Here is a 22254-nt window from a genome sequence, read left to right on the forward strand (position 1 = left end):
GAAGTATTGCCGTATAAAGGGGAGGAGTTATTTGGGGTCGGTCTATCGGACCTGGTGGCCATGGCAACGGCTGGGAAATCCACCTTTTTACCCCAGGTCACCTCTCAGCAGAAAAAGACACCGTCTTTTCAGGCTCAATCCTTTCGTCCCCATAAGGGCAAGCGGGCAAAAGGCCACTCATATCTGCCCCGGGGCAGAGGAAGGGGAAAAAGACTGCAGCAGGCAGCCTCTTCCCAGGAACAGAAGCCCTCCCCCGCTTCTGCCAAGTCCTCAGCATGACGCTGGGGCCTTACAAGCGGACTCAGGTACGGTGGGGGGTCGTCTCAAGAATTTCAGCGCGCAGTGGGCTCACTCGCAAGTGGACCCCTGGATCCTGCAGGTAGTATCTCAGGGGTACAAATTGGAATTTGAGACGTCTCCCCCTCGCCGGTTCCTGAAGTCTGCTTTACCAACGTCTCCCTCCGACAGGGAGGCGGTATTGGAAGCCATTCACAAGCTGTATTCCCAGCAGGTGATAATCAAGGTACCCCTCCTACAACAGTGAAAGGGGTATTATTCCACGCTGTTTGTGGTACCGAAGCCGGACGGCTCGGTGAGACCTATTTTAAATCTGAAATCCTTGAACACTTACATACAAAGGTTCAAATTCAAGATGGAGTCACTCAGAGCAGTGATAGCGAACCTGGAAGAAGGGGACTATATGGTGTCTCTGGACATCAAGGATGCTTACCTCCATGTCCCAATTTGCCCTTCTCACCAAGGGTACCTCAGGTTTGTGGTACAGAACTGTCACTATCAGTTTCAGACGCTGCCGTTTGGATTGTCCACGGCACCCCGGGTCTTTACCAAGGTAATGGCCGAAATGATGATTCTTCTTCGAAGAAAAGGCGTCTTAATTATCCCTTACTTGGACGATCTCCTGATAAGGGCAAGGTCCAGAGAACAGTTAGAGGTCGGAGTAGCACTATCTCAAGTAGTGCTACGACAGCACGGGTGGATTCTAAATATTCCAAAATCGCAGCTGATTCCGACGACACGTCTGCTGTTCCTAGGGATGATTCTGGACACAGTCCAGAAAAAGGTGTTTCTCCCGGAGGAGAAAGCCAGGGAGTTATCCGAGCTAGTCAGGAACCTCCTAAAACCAGGCCAAGTGTCAGTGCATCAATGCACAAGGGTCCTGGGAAAAATGGTGGCTTCTTACGAAGCGATTCCATTCGGCAGATTCCACGCAAGAACTTTTCAGTGGGATCTGCTGGACAAATGGTCCGGATCGCATCTTCAGATGCATCAGCGGATAACCCCGTCTCCAAGGACAAGGGTGTCTCTCCTGTGGTGGTTGCAGAGTGCTCATCTTCTAGAGGGCCGCAGATTCGGCATTCAGGACTGGGTCCTGGTGACCACGGATGCCAGCCTGAGAGGCTGGGGAGCAGTCACACAGGGAAGAAATTTCCAGGGCTTGTGGTCAAGCCTGGAGACATCACTTCACATAAATATCCTGGAGCTAAGAGCCATCTACAATGCTCTGAGCCTAGCAAGACCTCTGCTTCAAGGTCAGCCGGTGCTGATCCAGTCGGACAACATCACGGCAGTCGCCCACGTAAACAGACAGGGCGGCACAAGAAGCAGGAGGGCAATGACAGAAGTTGCAAGGATTCTTCGCTGGGCAGAAAATCATGTGATAGCACTGTCAGCAGTGTTCATTCCGGGTGTGGACAACTGGGAAGCAGACTTCCTCAGCAGACACGACCTCCACCCGGGGGAGTGGGGACTTCACCCAGAAGTCTTCCACATGATTGTGAACCGTTGGGAAAAACCAAAGGTGGACATGATGGCGTCCCGCCTCAACAAAAAACTAGACAGATATTGCGCCAGGTCAAGGGACCCTCAGGCAATAGCTTTGGACGCTCTGGTAACACCATGGGTGTACCAGTCAGTGTATGTGTTCCCTCCTCTGCCTCTCATACCCAAGGTACTGAGGATCATAAGAAGGAGAGGAGTAAGGACTATACTCGTGGCTCCTGATTGGCCAAGAAGGACTTGGTACCCGGAACTTCAAGAGATGCTCACAGAGGACCCGTGGCCTCTACCTCTAAGAAAGGACCTGCTCCAGCAGGGACCCTGTCTCTTCCAAGACTTACCGCGGCTGCGTTTGACGGCATGGCGGTTGAACGCCGGATCCTGAAGGAAAAAGGCATTCCGGATGAAGTCATCCCTACCCTGATCAAAGCCAGGAAGGATGTAACCGTACAACATTATCACCGTATTTGGCGTAAATATGTTGCGTGGTGCGAGGCCAGGAAGGCCCCTACAGAGGAATTTCAACTGGGTCGTTTCCTGCATTTCCTACAAACAGGACTGTCTATGGGCCTAAAATTAGGGTCCATTAAGGTTCAGATTTTGGCCCTGTCGATTTTCTTCTGAAAAGAACTGGCTTCAGTTCCTGAAGTACAGACGTTTGTCAAGGGGGTACTGCATATACAACCTCCTTTTGTGCCTCCAGTGGCACCTTGGGATCTAAATGTAGTTTTGGGATTCCTAAAATCACATTGGTTTGAACCACTTTCCACTGTGGACTTAAAATATCTCACATGGAAGGTGGTAATGCTGTTAGCCCTGGCTTCAGCCAGGCGTGTCTCAGAATTGGCGGCTTTATCCTATAAAAGCCCTTACCTAATTTTTCATACGGACAGGGCAGAATTGAGGACTCGTCCTCAATTTCTCCCTAAGGTGGTTTCAGCATTTCACTTGAACCAGCCTATTGTGGTGCCTGCGGCTACTAGGGACTTGGAGGACTCCAAGTTGCTGGACATAGTCAGGGCCCTGAAAATATATGTTTCCAGGACGGCTGGAGTCAGAAAATCTGACTCGCTATTTATCCTGTATGCACCCAACAAGCTGGGTGCTCCTGCTTCTAAGCAGACTATTGCTCGCTGGATTTGTAGTACAATTCAGCTTGCACATTCTGTGGCAGGCCTGCCACAGCCAAAATCTGTAAATGCCCATTCCACAAGGAAGGTGGGCTCATCTTGGGCGGCTGCCCGAGGGGTCTCGGCTTTACAACTTTGCCGAGCAGCTACTTGGTCAGGGGCAAACACGTTTGCTAAATTCTACAAATTTGATACCCTGGCTGAGGAGGACCTGGAGTTCTCTCATTCGGTGCTGCAGAGTCATCCGCACTCTCCCGCCCGTTTGGGAGCTTTGGTATAATCCCCATGGTCCTTACGGAGTCCCCAGCATCCACTTAGGACGTTAGAGAAAATAAGAATTTACTTACCGATAATTCTATTTCTCATAGTCCGTAGTGGATGCTGGGCGCCCATCCCAAGTGCGGATTGTCTGCAATACTTGTACATAGTTATTGTTACAAAAATCGGGTTATTATTGTTGTGAGCCATCTCTTCAGAGGCTCCTCTGTTATCATGCTGTTAACTGGGTTCAGATCACAGGTTGTACGGTGTGATTCGTGTGGCTGGTATGAGTCTTACCCGGGATTCAATATCCTTCCTTATTGTGTACGCTCGTCCGGGCACAGTATCCTAACTGAGGCTTGGAGGAGGGTCATAGGGGGAGGAGCCAGTGCACACCAGCTAGTCCTAAAGCTTTTACTTTTGTGCCCAGTTTCCTGCGGAGCCGCTATTCCCCATGGTCCTTACGGAGTCCCCAGCATCCACTACGGACTATGAGAAATAGAATTATCGGTAAGTAAATTCTTATTTTAAATGCAAAGTTGAAATGACATGCAGTGGATCTAGCAAACTTTGTAATATAGAACTCTACATGTAATATATGTTAGCTTTTCTTATTGTATACTTATTGTCATACCAGTCTACTGAAGGGGTGTAGTATGGTTTGCCGGCGGTCGGTGTCCTGGTGACCAGCATACCGGCGCCGGAATCCCGACCGCCGGCATACGACAGCTGGGCGAGCGCAAATGAGCCTGCTGCGGGCGCGTTGGCAAGCTATCTATTCTCCCTCCAGGGGGGTCGTGGACTCCCAAGAGGGAGAAAAGATATCGGTATGCCAGCGGTCAGGATTCCGGCATCGCTATGGTGGTCGCCGGGAGCCCGGCCGCCGGCAACCTGAAGACCACCCTACTGAAGCTTACTAATGTATGTGTTATTTGTCAGAATGTGGATATAAAAATGTGTGATGCTTAGATTTCAATTATAATAAAGTATCAGGGCTGCGCAAGTCTTCACCTTTGTTATCCAGCATTGTGGTTTATTTGTACACACTGCATCACTATTGCAAGAAATATTGTGTAACATCAGACTGTCTAGACATCTGTATGTGCAAAAAGGGAGCTGAAATCTGCTTGGATACAGTTCACCTGTTACAATAGTCCTGTATTGTGCAATACCTCTAGTTTTGTTTTGTTACGTTTGTTTGTATGTATGTATGTAGAGATTTATTTTTATATATACCCAGAATACGGGTGTAGTATGTGATGCCGGCGGTCGGGCTCCCGGCGGCCAGCATACCAGCATCGGAATCCCGACCGCCGGCATACTGACAGCTGGGCGAGCGCAAATAAGCCCCTTGCACTCGTCACACTGAGGGCATGGTGCCATGCTATTTATTCTCCCTCCACGGGGGACCTGGACCCCCAAGAGGGAGAATAGTTGTCGGTATTCCGGCGCCGGTATGGTGGTCGCCGGGAGCCCGGCAGCCGGCAACCTGAAGACCACCCCCAGAATACATCTAAAAGTCACATAAGTATATACTATTTATGTAGGGTATGTCTAACCATGTCCTCTTTCTAGAACTCTGCGCCTGTCATAACCCATGCAGTTCCTCGTTCATGGCTGGTTTGTCGCTCTCTGCTCTGGTCCTTCATGCACACACTGGTCTGTTTCTCAGGGTGATACAGACCAGAGTGTGCTAGACGCATCAAAGCAGGTAGCGACACCCCAGATTCTTTGAAAAAGCACCAGTTGGAGCGAAACGCATCAGCGGCTACCTATTTGGGACCCTGATTTGGATTTAAACCTGTTGATATAAGTGCTGTAAAGCCGCGAGGACATGCATCAACAAATATTGGAGCAAGCGCTATTGAGGTGGAAGACGATACATACAGCAGTAGTAAGATGGGAGCTCATTCAGCTACAGGTACCTGCGGTATGGCGAGTCCCGCAGCTGGACTAAACCTTCTATGGTCTGAGGACATGTCTCTCCCTCCTCCAGATACACTACCTCGCTGGGATTACACGTAATGCTCCCGTAGTGGAGGACTTTTATTTCCAGTTGCAAAGTTCAGCTATGTAGTCACTACACGGGTTTAATCCTGAATGACTTTACCAGTGACAGCTATTAAATTGGGAGCAATCCAAATATACTGCAACTTTAGTTACAAGTAAATTCTCATATGGACAGCTAGTTTTAACCTTTATTAATTTTAAAATTTTTGATATGAACCACCTCTCTTAGGAATCAAATATAAAGTAGTATATCATACTGCTTTATTTTATTTTACTGACCTTTTTAATATATGTATGACTAGTCATTATTGATTAAAATTAAATATTTTATTATATAAGTGTGTGAGTCAAGTGAATCCATGCTGCCCTGCTTCTTATAGATAAATAGTGCAGGGAGAAAGTTCTGTTTGTTCTGTTTCTCAGAGTGATACAGACCAGAGTGTGCTAGAAGCACCAAAGCAGGTAGCGACACCCCAGACAGGACAGAGGAACTGCACAGGTTGCGACAGGTGCAGGGTGCTCGAATGAACACTAAATTAAACAATGGAAAATGTGCTAGGCCTCTGTTTTTTTCCTTTGCAGGCCATATGTGTTTTTATATGTTTGTTATTTTAATTAAAAAATAGTCACCATGATGGTTTTAGCTAGGAAGCATTGGTATTGTATGTACCAAACTGCTCCTGTAAGTCTCACCATACTATGGTCGCATACCCCCCGGTGTCAGGTCTCATGAAACATGGCGCCCGCCGTGTTTTGGAGACAAAAGTCGAACTGCGCATGCGCGGCGGCCATTATTTATTTATTTATTAACAGTTTCTTATATAGCGCAGCAAATTCCGTTGCGCTTTACAATTTGAAATAACAATAACAAACTGGGTGATAACAGTCATAGAGGTAGGAAGGCCCTGCTCGCAAGCTTACAATCTATTTTTTTGATGTGTGTCTTTTCCGCAACTGCTGCAGCGCCCAGCACCGCAAACATTGCACCCATAATAGAAACGCCAGTGGCTGTAACAGTATACATAGCAGATCTGATTGTTTTTGCATGTACACTGTATGTACAACACTCTGTGCCAATGTAAATAATTCATCCCTCTACACATGCTTACCTATTTACATTATACACAGTCTTATTGCAACATAATTGGCCTCATGTCTACCCTATACATAACTTTACAGCTTCTGCTATATAGGGTAACTTGTTTTGTCACCAAGTAATTTGCCAGAGTGTTCTTTGCCATGTGTTTGTGTACTTGGAATGTTCCAATTGTCACAGTAGCTGCATTTATCTGACCTTCAGCCTAGCGGTGCCGGTGATCCTGAATGATTCTGCGCCTGCCGGAATGTAATTCTGCCCCATTCTGTTATAGAAATCGTACTTGTTATACATGTCATTGGTAATAATAATGCTGGAGCATGGCTTTGCTTGTAAATAAAAAGTCTTTATCAGCAGCTTTCTTAATGAAATTACTGAAACATGGCTCCAAGTACATGACCAGGGCCCAAGGTACTAGAAGCAGCTTCTGATTCCTTACTGTCCCACACGATTACTGTGGCTCTGACCCTATGGAACTTTCTTCCCCGCACAGTGCGAGAAGCTTCCACTCTAAATCCTTAAAAATAGACTCCAGACTTGCCTATTTACTCACGCGTTTCACTAAGATCTACCGTTAAGCTTGTGTTGTATTTTTTGCTGTAAAGGTAAATGTCAAGCACGTTGAGCCCTGTTAGGAGAAAAGTGCTGTATAAATATTATTATTATTATTATTATTATTATCATCATCATTCAACTTAACTAAACTAGGAGTTAAAACTTTTCTCATATCTTCATTGATATCAGCCATGTGCCAGTGACTCCAAAGGGTGGCAATTGCCTGAGATCTAGCATTAGCCCAAACATACTTGCTAATTCTAATCTAATTTAATTTTCCTATTCCCAGAACAGCCTGTCACCCACTTCTGTAGTTACCTACACCTTGGTATATACAAAATATTGGGCATTATTTTGGATCTTGTCAGAACTGAAGAGATTTAGGATATCCTTTGTTTGGGAATGTAGGGCGAGTATTGATCTCCCAGCTAGCAAGCAGAAGAATATACAAATTAGATGTCATACCATGGTCTAGCAGTTTGCATATCCTTGTATTCATTTCATTTGGTACTGTTACCTTTCAGATTAATACCCCTTTTACACCACCAGCATATAACAGTGCTGCTGTTACAATGTAGTAACACCTCATTTACCTGAACACTTATGTTTAACATGCTTAGTATCTCATGTGTTTCGCTTTATCTGCTTAGTGCCTATGGCAGTGGTTCTCAAACTGTGTGCCGTGGCACCCTGGGGTGCCTTGGATTGGTGGTCCAGGACCAATTCAAATTATTTATGTCAATGTAATAGGCAAAACCAGAGCTGGTGGCTTCCAATCATAATATATGTGGGAAAACAGAAGCAAATCCTGTCCCTCACCACATAATTGAACATAAGGATGACATATACATAATTTACTTATTTTAAGATTTCTTTCTAAATTTCTCATTAAACATTAGGCCTAGGGATGCCGTGAAAAAAATTCTGATACTCTAGGGCGCCGTGATTCAAAAAAGTTTGGGAACCACTGGCCTATGGCATGAGTATGCAAATAAATGTGAGGAGAAAAAAAATTGTTAAATTTGAATATGTTATGAGTAACATATTTTTCTCTTGCGTCCTAGAGGATACTAGGGTTCCATTTAGTACCATGGGGTATAGATGGGTCCACTAGGAGCCATGGGCACTTTAAAAATTTGATAGTGTGGGCTGGCTCCTCCCTCTATGCCCCTCCTACTAGACTCCATTTAGAAAATGTGGGCGGAGGAGTTTTCTGCATTTATTTTATGTTTGTTATTTTCAGGCAGGGCTGGTTGGCACCAGCCTGCCTGCTTCGTGGGACTTAGGGGTTGGACGGCCCAACCTCTTGAAGGGTTAATTGTCCCATTCCCCGCTGACAGGACACTGAGCTCATGAGGGAACTATTCGCAAGCCCCACCACAGCGAGCGTACATTCCCTCAGCACGCCGCCACCCCTAACAGAGACAGAAGATAGAAGAGTGGTGAGTACTAAACCGGTGTGCCAACTAGCGGGTCACCGCCCATTATGTCAGCATGAGGGTATGGAGACGCACGGCTTCTAACCGGGGTGGAATGCGTCTCCAGACACAGTACACAGCTGCGTCTCAGTACACTGTACACAGTACCCACACTGCACAAAAAGCCTTAAAATGGTTTTCTCTCCATTTTAAGCACCAGATTACCTCAGCCAGTATGAAAAAAGCGGGAAGACTGCGTGCCATTGAAGGGGCGGGGCCTTCACTATGAGCGGATCCAGCAGCTCACCAGCTCCATTTTTTCCTCAGCAGTGGACACAGATGCTGACTGACAGGGACGCGCAGCTCCTCTGGAGAGACTCCAGATTACCTCGGCGGTACCAGGGGTCATAGCAGAGGGGGAGCTATTATTAGTGTACTAAGTCCCTTATCAGGGTACTTAGTCTGCGACTCGGCTAAGCTTGGCATTAGCGATAAGGGTGTGGTGGGGGCTGGCTCCAAATAACTCTGTGTCTCCCTGAAGGGCTCTTTGTGGGTTAATTGTGCTTAACCTTTTCCTGTGTGTGTGCTGTCACATTTACATTATGTCAGACAAAGAGTGTGTTTCTTGTACAGCGGAGTGTTCCTCTTCACCAGGGGGCTCACTAATGGGTCCTCCGGGCAGTGTACCTTCCCAGAATAGCAGGGCTGAACCGGAGTGGGTTAATTCCATTAAGGGAATGATCTCAAATATTTCTACAAAGCTATCCCACAATGAGAGAGACGCAATACTTAAGACAGACTGTGGATGAGTTTATGAATAGAGGCTCAGTCCCAACCCCCTCCCATTTGTCCGCAAAAACGATCTCTGGCTCATATCCTGCAATCTTACGCTGACGGGTCAGACATGGAGGTGGGTGAGGTGGAATTGGAGGGGGGGGGGGGGATGCTGCTCTGTCACAGGGAATAGCCTCTATAAGAGCCTCTATCAGAGATGTTCTGCAAATTCCTGATAAGGTATCAGAGGAGTGTGAGGAATCTTATTTTACTGTAAAAAATAAGTCCTCGGTCACTTTTCCTGCATCAAAGGAATTAAATTCCCTATTTGAAGAACCGTGGGTTAATCCTGATAAGAAATTTTAAATCCCTAAAAGGTTGCTCTCATCTTTTCCTCTGGAGGATAGGAAAAAATGGGAAAAGCCACCAATAGTGGACGCATCAGTCTCTAGGCTGTCACAAAAGATTGTATTGCCTGTCCCTGGTGCAGCCTCCCTAAAAGATACGGCTGATTCTATAATTGAGACTACACTCAAATCATTGTACAAAGCTGCTGGGGTGGCCCAAAGACCCACTATTGCATGTGCGTTGATCACAAAAGCCATTGTTAAATGGTCATGTAACCTAATTGAGGGATTAGATTCCTTGTCTAGGGGGGGGATGTTGTTTTACTCCTGCAGCATATACAGGACTCTGCAAACTTTATGGTGGAAGCCATAAAAGAGATTGGTTTGCTTAATGCATGCACCACCGCTATGGCAGTGTCAGCACGCAGGAACTTGTGGCTACGCCAGTGGACTACTGATGCGGACTCCAGAAAAGGCGTGGTAGGCCTGCCATTCACAGGAGAGGCCTTGTTTGGAGACAGACTAGACAAATGGATCTCCAAAGCTACTGCGGGTAAGTCTACGTACCTTCCCCAACCAGGAAAGCTTATTCAGCTTCAAATTTACAGTCCTTTCGGACAGCCAAGTTTAATGGAAAATCCAGAGGTGCTTCTATGGTTTCCAGAGGTGCAAGAAGTTAACCACGCAAACCAGCAACTGCAGGTGCTCAGGAACAGAGCTCAGGCTCTGCTTCCTCAAAGCCTTCAGGATGAACGTGGACCGCGATGCCTGGAGGACTGTCAGGTGGGAGCCCAACTAAAATTCTTCAGTCACATCTGGTCAAGTTCGTGCCGGGATCCCTGGGTCATAGATCTTATTTCCCAGGGCTACAGACTGGAGTTCCAAGACCTCCCACCTCACAGATTCTTCAAATCAGGCTTACCAGCCTCACAAGAGGTAAATATAACTTTACAGCAGGCCATCCAAAAACTGGTACAGACTCAAGTCATTGTTCCAGTTCCACCTCATCTGCACAACAAGGGGTACTATTCCAACTTGTTTGTAATACCGAAACCGAATGGTTCGGTACGACCAATTCTGAACCCATTCTTAAGAGTGTTCACGTTCAAGATGGAGTCCCTGAGAGCGGTGATCTCAGGTCTGGAGGAAGGGGAATTCCTTGTGTCTCTGGATATCAAGGATGCATACCTTCACATTCCGATCTGGCCGCCTCATCAGGCTTATCTACGGTTTTCACTGCAGGACTGTCACTACCAGTTCCAGGCCCTGCCATTTGGTCTCTCCACGGCACCGAGGGTATTCACCAAAGTGATGGCAGAGATGATGTTTATATTCTGCACGCAGGGAGTGAACATAATTCCGTACCTGGATGATCTTCTAATAAAGGTGCCAGTCAGGGAGAGGTTGCTAGACAGCACTGACCTCTCAACTAAACTTCTCCAGGATCACGGGTGGATTCTGATCTTTCCGAAATCTCACCTAGAGCCAACAAGGAGGCTACCATTACTGGGAATGGTACTGGATACGGAGTCGCAGAAAATGTTTCTTCTGTTTCGAAAAGGCATTGGTAATCCAGTCGATGGTTCGGGATGTCCTGAAGTCAACCCAGATATCAGTGCATCTATGTATTCGCCTTCTGGGGGAAATGGATGCACCAGAGGTTCCGTCTGTCGCCAGAAGCCAGGATCTCCCTTCTGTGGTGGCTACAGATTTCTCACCTCGTCGGAGGTTTGGAATTCAGGACTGGATCCTGTGAACCGCGGATGCAAGACTCAGAGGTTGTGGAGCAGTCACCCAGGGGTGCAGTTTCAAGGAAGATGGTCAAGTCAGGAAGTCATCCTTCCAGTCAACATTCTGGAACTCAGGGCCATATACAACGCCCTTCTGCAGGCCTCTTATCTTCCTCATGATTGGGTTATTCAGGTCCAGTCGGACAATGTGACTGCAGTGATGTACATAAACGAAAAGCTGAGCAGCAATGTCAGAGGTGTCAAGATTTCTCCTCTGGGCAGAAAAAAACGCTGTGGCGTTGCCAGCAGTCTTCATTCTGGGAGTAGACAACTGGGAAGCAAACTTTCTCCGCAAACACGACCTGCACGCGGGGGAATGGGGCCTTCACCCAGAGGTTTTCAGGTGCTTGACACATCGGTGGGCATATCCACAATTCGACATGATGGCTTCTCGTCTCAACAAGAAGCTCAAGCAGTATTGTTCCAGGCCGAGAGCCCCACAGGCAGTGGCGGTAGACGCTCTGACGACTCCATGGGTCTATCAGATGGTGTACATGTTTCCTCCTCTTCCTCTGATCCTAAGAATTCTCAAAAGAATAAAAAGGGAAAAGATTCAAGCAATACTCATTGCTCCGGACTGGCCAAGAAGGGCCTGGTACGCAGACTTTCGGAGATGCTCCTCAAAGATCCGTGGTCTCTACCTCTTCACGAGGATCTTCTGCAACAGGGCCCATTCCTCAATCACAGGCATTCCCAACCACGGTCCTCAAGGCACACCAACAGTGCAGATTTTAGTGATATCCAGGCTGCAGCACAGATGGTTAAATCAAAATAACTGAGCTACTAATTAAGTCCATCTGTGCTGAAGCCTGGATATCTCTAAAACCTGCACTGTTGGTGTGCCTTGAGGACCGTGGTTGGGAATGCCTGGTCTATCAGGACTTACCACTGCTAAGTTTGACAGCAAGGAAGTTGAACGGCTGATTCCAGCCAGAAGAGGGATGCCTAACAAAGTTATCCCAACTATGATCCAAGCCACAAAGGGGGTAACGTCTAAACATTACCACCCTATTTGGAAGAAATATGTCTCTTGGTGTGAGAGCAGAAAATATTCTACTGTGGAATTTCACCTGGGACGTTTCCTGCTTTTTCTGCAGGCAGGTGTGGATGTGGGCCTACGTCTGGGCTCCATAAAGGTCCAGATTTCGGCCTTGTCCATTTTCTTTAAAAAACAATTGGCTTCTCTCCCTGAGGTCAAAACTTTTTGAAAGGGGTTCTGCACATCCAACCTCCCTTTGTGCCTCCCACGGCACCTTGGGATCTCAATTTGGTGCTGCAGTTCCTCCAATCGGACTGGTTTGAACTGTTTCAGGAGGTGGACATAAAATATCTTATGTGGAAGACCGTCACACTGTTGGCCTTGGCTTCAGCAAGACGTGTGTCGAAGCTGGGGACTTTGTCTCACAAGAGCCCCTATTTAATTTTCCATGAGGACAGAGCTGAACTCCGAACTCGTCAGCAATTTCTTCCAAAAGTGGTGTCTGCGTTTCACATCAACCAACCTATTGTGGTTCCGGTTGTCACCGACACTTCCGCTACTTTAAAGTCTTTGGATATTGTGAGGGCTTTGAAGGTATACGTAAAGAGGACATCTCGTCACAGGAAATCCGGCTCGCTGTTTGTTCTGTATGATCCCAATAAAATTGGGTGTCCTGCTTCAAAGCAGACAATTGCACGCTGGATCAGGTTCACTATCCAGCATGCTTATTCTACGGCAGGTTTGCCGGTTCCAAAATCTGTACAGGCCCACTCTACTAGTTCGGTGGGTTCTTCCTGGGCGGCTGCCCGAGGTATCTCGGCTTTACAGCTCTGCCAAGTAGCTACTTGGTCAGGTTCAAACACTGTTTGCTAAGTTCTACAAGTTCAATTCTTTGGCCTCTGATGACCTTCAGTTTGGTCAATCAGTTCTGCAGGAACCTCAGCACTCTCCCACCCGGTTTGGGAGCTTTGGTACATCCCCATGGTACTAAATGGAACCCTAGTATCCTCTAGGACGTAAGAGAAAATAGGATTTTAATTACTTACCGGTAAATCCTTTTCTCGTAGTCCATAGAGAATACTGGGCACCCGCCCGGGGCTTCGTTCTTCCTGCACTTTTACTTGGTAAGTATTGTTGGTTCAGCTGTTGCTGTTCCTGTTTAAAGTTGGGTTAGCATAGCTTTCCTCTGTTTTGTGTGTGCTGGTTCGGAATTTCACCACTATCTTTCTTTATCCTTCTCTCAAAGTATGTCCGTCTCCTCGGGCACAGATTTTTCTAGACTGGGTCTGGTAGGAGGGGCATAGAGGGAGGAGCTAGCCCACACTTTTAAATTCTTAACGTGCCCATGGCTCCTAGTCGTCCCATCTATACCCCATGGTACTAAATGGATCTCCAGTATCCTCTACGGACTACGAGAAAAAGATTTACTGGTAGGTAATTAAAATCCTATTTTCGATTTATAAAGAGATTATTTTCATAATTATAATCATTGTAAGCTTTCTCTAAACTGAAATATATGTTAGAACATGCCATATAAACATAGTTATTGTACAGTGAATTGCTGTCTTTGTCATTGATGAGACATGGAGATGTACTAGGCAATGATTAAGAGTGGAGAATTTGCCAATGGCAACCAGTCAGCTGCTCTATTCAATTTTATAGTATGCAAATTATAAATGTTAATTTAATGCTGATTGGTTCCAATGGGCAACTTCTCCACTGGCTCACTTCTCCTCCACTCCTTTTCACTGCTTAGTAAATCTCCCTTTTCACAGTCAGCTTCGCTAAAAACCTGTCAATACCTGTAAGCCATTTATTTGCAATGCCACCTAGTGTGAGCAACTACTAAAACTAGTTAAGGGACGTTATGGTGTAAATATTAAGTTCACGAAGTGGTGCCGTTTTACTTCTATTTGATTTACCAGTGGAATGGTAAAAAAAAAATATGCTATAGATTTATATTCCAATTAAGTTTCCTTAAATATTCTAAAAATAATTGAATAAGGAACATTAATTTTCTATTTCATTATGTAAATTTATGTTTCTTTTCTTACAGATATGAAAAGGTGCCAGTAATCTTGGTTGGCAACAAAGTTGACCTAGAAAGTGAACGTGAGGTATCTTCCAGTGAGGGGCGTGCTTTGGCAGAAGACTGGGGGTGCCCTTTCATGGAGACATCAGCTAAGAGTAAAACAATGGTGGATGAGCTATTTGCAGAAATTGTAAGGCAAATGAACTATGCAGCCCAGCCGGATAAAGATGACCCTTGCTGTTCTTCGTGCAATATACAATAGCGGTTTTATGTAACTTAGGTAGACATGATTATTTTAGCAGCAATGGTTAAAAAAAAAAAAATACTGATTTACATTTTTTTTTTTCCATGTGGTTTACCCAAAGAAAAACATTGAGAGAGAACTGTGCAGAGCATCTAAAATCTGAATAGCATTTAAGTAACCCAGGTTATTTTGATTTATTGAATTCCTGTTGGTAAATTACTCTAAAATTAAATTTTGACAGAGCTGTCACAGCTTTACTTTATCACCACATCTAATTATTAGAGACCATGATTAGACAGGCATAATTTTTGCTAAATTCAGAACGCAGAATGCTCAAACACCGGAGGTAAGACTGGTTCGTGTTGTCTGATCCCTGAACTGGACATTGAGGAACATAAATGTACACAAAGACGAGGCACTTTCTAGCTGCGTTTTAGTGCAAAATGACATATTCAGAAATACCCCATCCGACAAGAAATACGTGAAGGATACTTAAGCGACTGGATATACAAGATGAAGACATAGGAATGTTAATGTACGCATGGATAGTCTTGCTTTGGAAAATGAAGCCATGTTGTAACCAGAGGAGGGGCCAAACTTTATTTTCTGTATGCTTCCCAACGATCATGGACCCCTATACTTCTGAAGCTGTTATAACATCTACTGTTGGTGGCTGGTTTTTATTTAGAAAAACAATTTGACTTAAAAATATGATGCTATTTTTTATTTGATGCTGACTGGCTATTGTGAAGTGAGTGTTGCCGTGACAAGGTGCTGAAGTTCTGACCTATAATTTAGATTGACTTGAGTATTTATTATTTGCATGGGCAACTGCGCACAAATGCAAATTACCTGCTTAATCTTGTCTGAAACTAAATTTCAATGGATTGACCACTTGGGAGCAGAAAATTGACATTACAGTCATTAAAAAAAGAACACCCTCTTACTGCTACAAGCTAGCATCTTCTAATATTTACTAGGATAGTTTTCTTTATTTTGTGGGAATGAGAAGCAGTGTGAATGTACAGTATACGTGTATGTTGGTTTACAATTACTGTATTTGAGATTCGAGCTGAGGTTCCTTGTGTTTTGCTGCACAGCGTAAAACGTGTACATGACAATATCCGGAGAAATTTTTGGGGTTTTTTTATAATTTTTTTGTGGCTCAGAATAAATATGTGTTGTGTCTGTTACACAGAAAATGCATTGGGTTTTCTTCTTCCCTGCTTGGGCTGAGGACAGTGGGCTCTAACAAAATTAGAACATTTTGAAATTTTGCTTCTATCACATGTACAAGATTTGTTTACCTCTATATATCGCATATTTCTGTTCTTCCTCAACCGCTCCAAAATAACAACTTTATTGCATCATTTAGCAATTTATTTTTGTTCAGTGAAGTAAATATGACCAGAATGTACTGTTATCTAGCTACATCTCTTGTAATTTGTTCCAACATGTTACAGTCAAATATTGTATTTTGCACATGTGATTGACACCTCCATAAATATTTAAGTCATTTTCTAGCACTGAGAAGTTTGTGCTCCAATCCCCTTGGAGTGTTTTGCAAGTCTTGAAGGTAAACAAGAGCTTACTAAGAATACATTTTTTATTTTATTTAAAAAAAAAAAAAGGATATGCTTTTTTTTTTTTTTTTTTTATTCCGTGAATGAGGAATAGAAAAGTCTCCAAGATGGACACACAATTTTAAATATCTTGCATTTGCCTATAATGATTCTATATTTGGGAACTGTCTTTGCATGTAATTACATGGCAATGATGTCGATGTCCATAATATCATTAGAGGAACAGGTGTTCTGGTTTTTGCAGCACACATTTTTCAACAACTGGCAACAAATAAACTATATTTAACTTAAATTGTGTTTCCGTCTAAATAAAGGTTTTTTTTATTTTACATGCCATATTGTTACATAAGTAAAAATAAATAATGAAACCTTATGATGGTACTTCTTAAACATTTCATACTAAGGGGTTCATTCAGAGTTGTGTGCATCTCCGCTTGTGGCTGTATGGGTGTAACTGGGTGCCAGCGGAGCATTTCTACATATGCTAATTGTTCTATTGGCCGGTAGGTAGAATTGTGGGCTGTGTTGAGTCGAGCGCACCCAATGATCCATCTGATTTTGCACAGATCTCTTGAACCAGGTACAAAACTGATGCTAATGAACACTAGTAGTGATGACTGCTACTTATACATGCGGCTGGATAGGGGCGGTGCAACTCATAGGTGTGTGCAACTCTACAGGCAGGTAGAGTTTCATATTTAAATAAAGACAAGGGAAACTATTCTCTATGGAAACCATTTTGAAACTTGGGGCAAAAAAAAATAATAATTCTGCCTGTTACTGGCTACTCTACCAGCTTTGAGTGAGACCTCGCAGACTCCAAGCAAAGAATGCTTGACTTGCATAACCAGGCTCATCCTCCTCAGTGGCTGGAAGCATAATGACGTAGGACCTAATTCATGTTTGTATGCACATGCTATAGAAAATGCCATTTTCTTGGCTCGCAACTGCCGGTATTAGCAATTGAAGCTGCCGTCCAGGAAAGAAAAGACACTCACTAGAGCCATCGCACACTCATTCGCAATCGCATACACATCCTCAGTCTACACGCAAAAATGAGGAACATCGAATGCTAGGGTAGGCCTATGGCTGTGCAGACTGGAGATGGCAGGAGCTATGTTTCTCTTACGTCCTAGAGGATGCTGGGGTTCATTTTAGTGCCATGGGGTATAGACGGTTCCGCAGGAGCCTTCTGCACTTTAAGACTTTTCAATAGTGTGAACTGGCTCCTCCCTCTATGCCCCTCCTCCAGACCTCAGTTTAGAAAATGTGCCCGGGAGACTGGATGCACACCAGTGGAGCTCTACAGAGTTCTGCTAAAAAAAAGACTTTGTTAGGTTTTTTTATTTTACAGGGAAGCTGCTGGCAACAGCTTCCCTGCTTCGTGGGACTTAAGCTGACCATACATCATGACGATATCTTTCCAACCAGCCAACTAGTTGGCTGGTTGGAAAGATAATCTGGCAGTGTGTGGGAGCAAACGATTATCAGCCGTTTGCTCCCACACGCTAAAAAACGTCCAGAAACGGTCTGTCCAATTAGTTGGGAAAATCAAACTTGTTTGATTTTCCCAACTAATCGTTCAGGTGTAGGGGAAATTTTCCCCCCAACTGAACGATTACTATGCGGACACTGTCTGCTAGAGTACGCCTACTTTTGTCTCTTGGACTGCAGTGGACTCTCCGGCCACCTCACAGCCCCCACCTTTCCTGCTCCAGCCGCAGTGACCGGCCACTGCACAGCCGCCAGCCTCACCGCACCGTCCATCTCTGTCCGCACCGGCCGCCAGCCTCAATCCCCCTCCGGCCGCCAGCCTCTGTCCCGCGCCGGGACCGCGTCACCGCCGCCTCGTCCATCCCGCCGCTGCCTTCAGCGCTGCCATGCTCCATCCCTCCGGCCACCTCACCGCCCAGCATCTTTCCCTCACAGCCGCCAGCCTCACCGCACCGTCCATCTCTGTCCGCACCGGACGCCAGCCTCAATCCCCTGCGTCCATCTCTGACCTGCGCCGGGATCTCCTCACCGCCGCCTCATCCATCCCGCCGCTGCTTTCATTTGCAGGGACAGGGCCAGGCTCCATCAGGGACCAGTCACCCCTTCCTCTTTTCCACCAGCCTCCATCATCCACTGGCTGCAGAGAGGGCACAGCCTCCACCGGCCGGAACCACTATCTTCCCCGCACCGGCCGCTAACCTCCATAGCGCACCTGCCGCAAGGGCCGGCCACAGAGAGGACACAGGCTGCAGTACACTGTGACACACACGCACACTGTGATACACACACACTTAAATACACTGATACACACATATATACACTGACACACACACATATACACTGATATACACACATATACTGACACACACACCCACTGACACACATATGTACACTGTGATAGATACACTGTGATAGACACATATATACACCTACTGTATATACACTGACACACGTACGTACACACTCACGTATACTGTGACACACGTACGTACACACTCACGTGTACACTGTGACCCACACACCCGTTCACTGTGACACACACACGTTCACTGACACACACGCGCGTTCACTGTGACACACGCGTACACTGTGACACACACACATACACGCACACAGTCACACACACACTTATATACACTGATACACACATATACTGTCACACACAATATACACACTGACACACATATATACACTGACAAGCACATATACACTGATATACACGCACATACTGACACACACACATATATATAAATATATATATATAAACACTGACACACATATGTACACTGTGATAGACACATATACACCTACTGTATATACACTGTGACACACACGTACGTACACACTCACGTACACTGTAACCCACACACACGTACACACTGTGACCCACACACGCGTTCACTGTGACCCACACACGCGTTCACTGTCACCCACACGCGTTCTCTGTGACACACACACGCGTTCTCTGTGACACACACACACGCGTTCTCTGTGACACACACACACGCGTTCTCTGTGACACACACACACGCGTTCTCTGTGACACACACACGCGTTCTCTGTGACACACACGCGTTCTCTGTGACACACACACACGCGTACACTGTGACACACACACACGCGTACACTGTGACACACACACAGATACCTAGTAGCGTGAATGGATGTTTCAAATATGTGGATTAAGTGGATATGAAATTAATCAATAAATTGGTTAAATTACGACGGACCCCAGAGACTTATCTGCACAGGTCTCAATTAATAGGGTAAGCTAAAAATATAAAGGGCCGTGCTAGAGAGCCAATAATTATATTCAGAAATGCGGGTGGTTCCAAATTAATACACATTTATTTTACACACAATAAGACATTAAGGGCAGTATTCAATTCTTTTCACCCACTTCCACACCCGTTCTGTTGCTGCTGATGGGCGTGGTATAATAATTTCTCTGACGTCCTAGTGGATGCTGGGAACTCCGTAAGGACCATGGGGAATAAACGGGCTACGCAGGAGACTGGGCACTCTAAAAGAAAGATTAGGTACTATCTGGTGTGCACTCGCTCCTCCCACTATGACCCTCCTCCAGACCTCAGTTAGATTTCTGTGCCCGGCCGAGCTGGATGCACACTAGGGGCTCTCCTGAGCTCCTAGAAAGAAAGTTTATTTTAGGTTTTTTATTTTACAGCAGGCATGTCCAAACTGCGGCCCTCCAGCTGTTGTGAAACTACATATCCCAGCATGCCCTGACACAGTTTTGCTGTCAGAGAATGCTAAAGCTGTGTCAGGGCATGCTGGGATTTGTAGTTTCTCAACAGCTGGAGGGCCGCAGTTTGGACATGCCTGTTTCTCTAACGTCCTAGTGGATGCTGGGACTCCGTCAGGACCATGGGGAATAGCGGGCTCCGCAGGAGACAGGGCACATCTAAAAAAGCTTTTAGGTCACATGGTGCGTACTGGCTCCTCCCCCTATGACCCTCCTCCAAGCCTCAGTTAGGTTTTTGTGCCCGTCCGAGAGGGTGCAATCTAGGTGGCTCTCCTAAAGAGCTGTTTAGAAAAGTTTTTTTTTTAGGTTTCAATCTCAGTGATTCCTGCTGGCAACAGGATCACTGCATCGAGGGACTTAGGGGAGAGATTTCCAACTCACCTGCGTGCAGGATGGATTGGAGTCTTAGGCTACTGGACACTTAGCTCCAGAGGGAGTCGGAACACAGGTCAGCCTGGGGTTCGTCCCGGAGCCGCGCCGCCGATCCCCCTTACAGACGCTGAAGAGACGGCAGAACGGAGGTCCGGAAAGCAGGCGGCAGAAGACTCCTCAGTCTTCTTGAAGGTAGCGCACAGCACGGCAGCTGTGCGCCATTGTTGTCACACGGCTCACTGACTCAGTCACGGAGGGTGCAGGGCGCTGCTGGGGGCGCCCTGGGCAGCAATATAATTACCTTTAGTGGCAAAATAAATACATCACATATAGCCATTAAGGCTATATGTATGTATTTTAACCCAGGCCAGTTTCTTAAAAACCGGGGAAAAGCCCGCCGAAAAAGGGGCGGAGCTTATTCTCCTCAGCACTCAGCGCCATTTTCCTGCTCAGCTCCGCTGGTGAGGAAGGCTCCCAGGTCTCTCCCCTGCACTGCACTACAGAAACAGGGTAACAAAGAGAAGGGGGGCATAAATTGGCGATATTTATATATTAAGAGCGCATATATAGTAGAGATGAGCGCCTGAAATTTTTCGGGTTTTGTGTTTTGGTTTTGGGTTCGGTTCCGCGGCCGTGTTTTGGGTTCGACCGCGTTTTGGCAAAACCTCACCGAATTTTTTTTTGTCGGATTCGGGTGTGTTTTGGATTCGGGTGTTTTTTTCAAAAAACACTAAAAAACAGCTTAAATCATAGAATTTGGGGGTCATTTTGATCCCAAAGTATTATTAACCTCAAAAACCATAATTTACACTCATTTTCAGTCTATTCTGAATACCTCACACCTCACAATATTATTTTTAGTCCTAAAATTTGCACCGAGGTCGCTGTGTGAGTAAGATAAGCGACCCTAGTGGCCGACACAAACACCGGGCCCATCTAGGAGTGGCACTGCAGTGTCACGCAGGATGTCCCTTCCAAAAAACCCTCCCCAAACAGCACATGACGCAAAGAAAAAAAGAGGCGCAATGAGGTAGCTGTGTGAGTAAGATTAGCGACCCTAGTGGCCGACACAAACACCGGGCCCATCTAGGAGTGGCACTGCAGTGTCACGCAGGATGGCCCTTCCAAAAAACCCTCCCCAAACAGCACATGACGCAAAGAAAAAAAGAGGGGCAATGAGGTAGCTGTGTGAGTAAGATTAGCGACCCTAGTGGCCGACACAAACACCGGGCCCATCTAGGAGTGGCACTGCAGTGTCACGCAGGATGGCCCTTCCAAAAAACCCTCCCCAAACAGCACATGACGCAAAGAAAAAAAGAGGCGCAATGAGGTAGCTGTGTGAGTAAGATTAGCGACCCTAGTGGCCGACACAAACACCGGGCCCATCTAGGAGTGGCACTGCAGTGTCACGCAGGATGTCCCTTCCAAAAAACCCTCCCCAAACAGCACATGACGCAAAGAAAAAAAGAGGCGCAATGAGGTAGCTGTGTGAGTAAGATTAGCGACCCTAGTGGCCGACACAAACACCGGGCCCATCTAGGAGTGGCACTGCAGTGTCACGCAGGATGTCCCTTCCAAAAAACCCTCCCCAAACAGCACATGACGCAAAGAAAAAAAGAGGCGCAATGAGGTAGCTGTGTGAGTAAGATTAGCGACCCTAGTGGCCGACACAAACACCGGGCCCATCTAGGAGTGGCACTGCAGTGTCACGCAGGATGTCCCTTCCAAAAAACCCTCCCCAAACAGCACATGACGCAAAGAAAAAAAGAGGCGCAATGAGGTAGCTGACTGTGTGAGTAAGATTAGCGACCCTAGTGGCCGACACAAACACCGGGCCCATCTAGGAGTGGCACTGCAGTGTCACGCAGGATGTCCCTTCCAAAAAAACCCCAATCAGCACATGATGCAAAGAAAAAGAAAAGAAAAAAGAGGTGCAAGATGGAATTGTCCTTGGGCCCTCCCACCCACCCTTATGTTGTATAAACAAAACAGGACATGCACACTTTAACCAACCCATCATTTCAGTGACAGGGTCTGCCACACGACTGTGACTGATATGACGGGTTGGTTTGGACCCCCCCCAAAAAAGAAGCAATTAATCTCTCCTTG

At 46.1% G+C, this 22254-nt stretch overlaps 1 protein-coding gene across 1 annotated transcript in view; it reads left to right on the forward strand.

The window, feature by feature from the left end:
* RAP2A (RAP2A, member of RAS oncogene family) overlaps nucleotides 1-16308 on the forward strand; it is a 76351-nt gene extending 60043 nt beyond the window's left edge. The window contains exon 2 of the mRNA XM_063953052.1: nucleotides 14214-16308. Within this exon, the coding sequence (XP_063809122.1) occupies nucleotides 14214-14451 (238 nt within the window). The 3' untranslated portion in view covers nucleotides 14452-16308. The remainder of the gene's footprint in view (nucleotides 1-14213) is intronic.
* Nucleotides 16309-22254: the final 5946 nt, after the last annotated feature.

The sequence above is a fragment of the Pseudophryne corroboree genome, chromosome 2, assembly GCF_028390025.1.
Source record: "Pseudophryne corroboree isolate aPseCor3 chromosome 2, aPseCor3.hap2, whole genome shotgun sequence".
Taxonomy (NCBI): Eukaryota; Metazoa; Chordata; class Amphibia; order Anura; family Myobatrachidae; genus Pseudophryne; species Pseudophryne corroboree.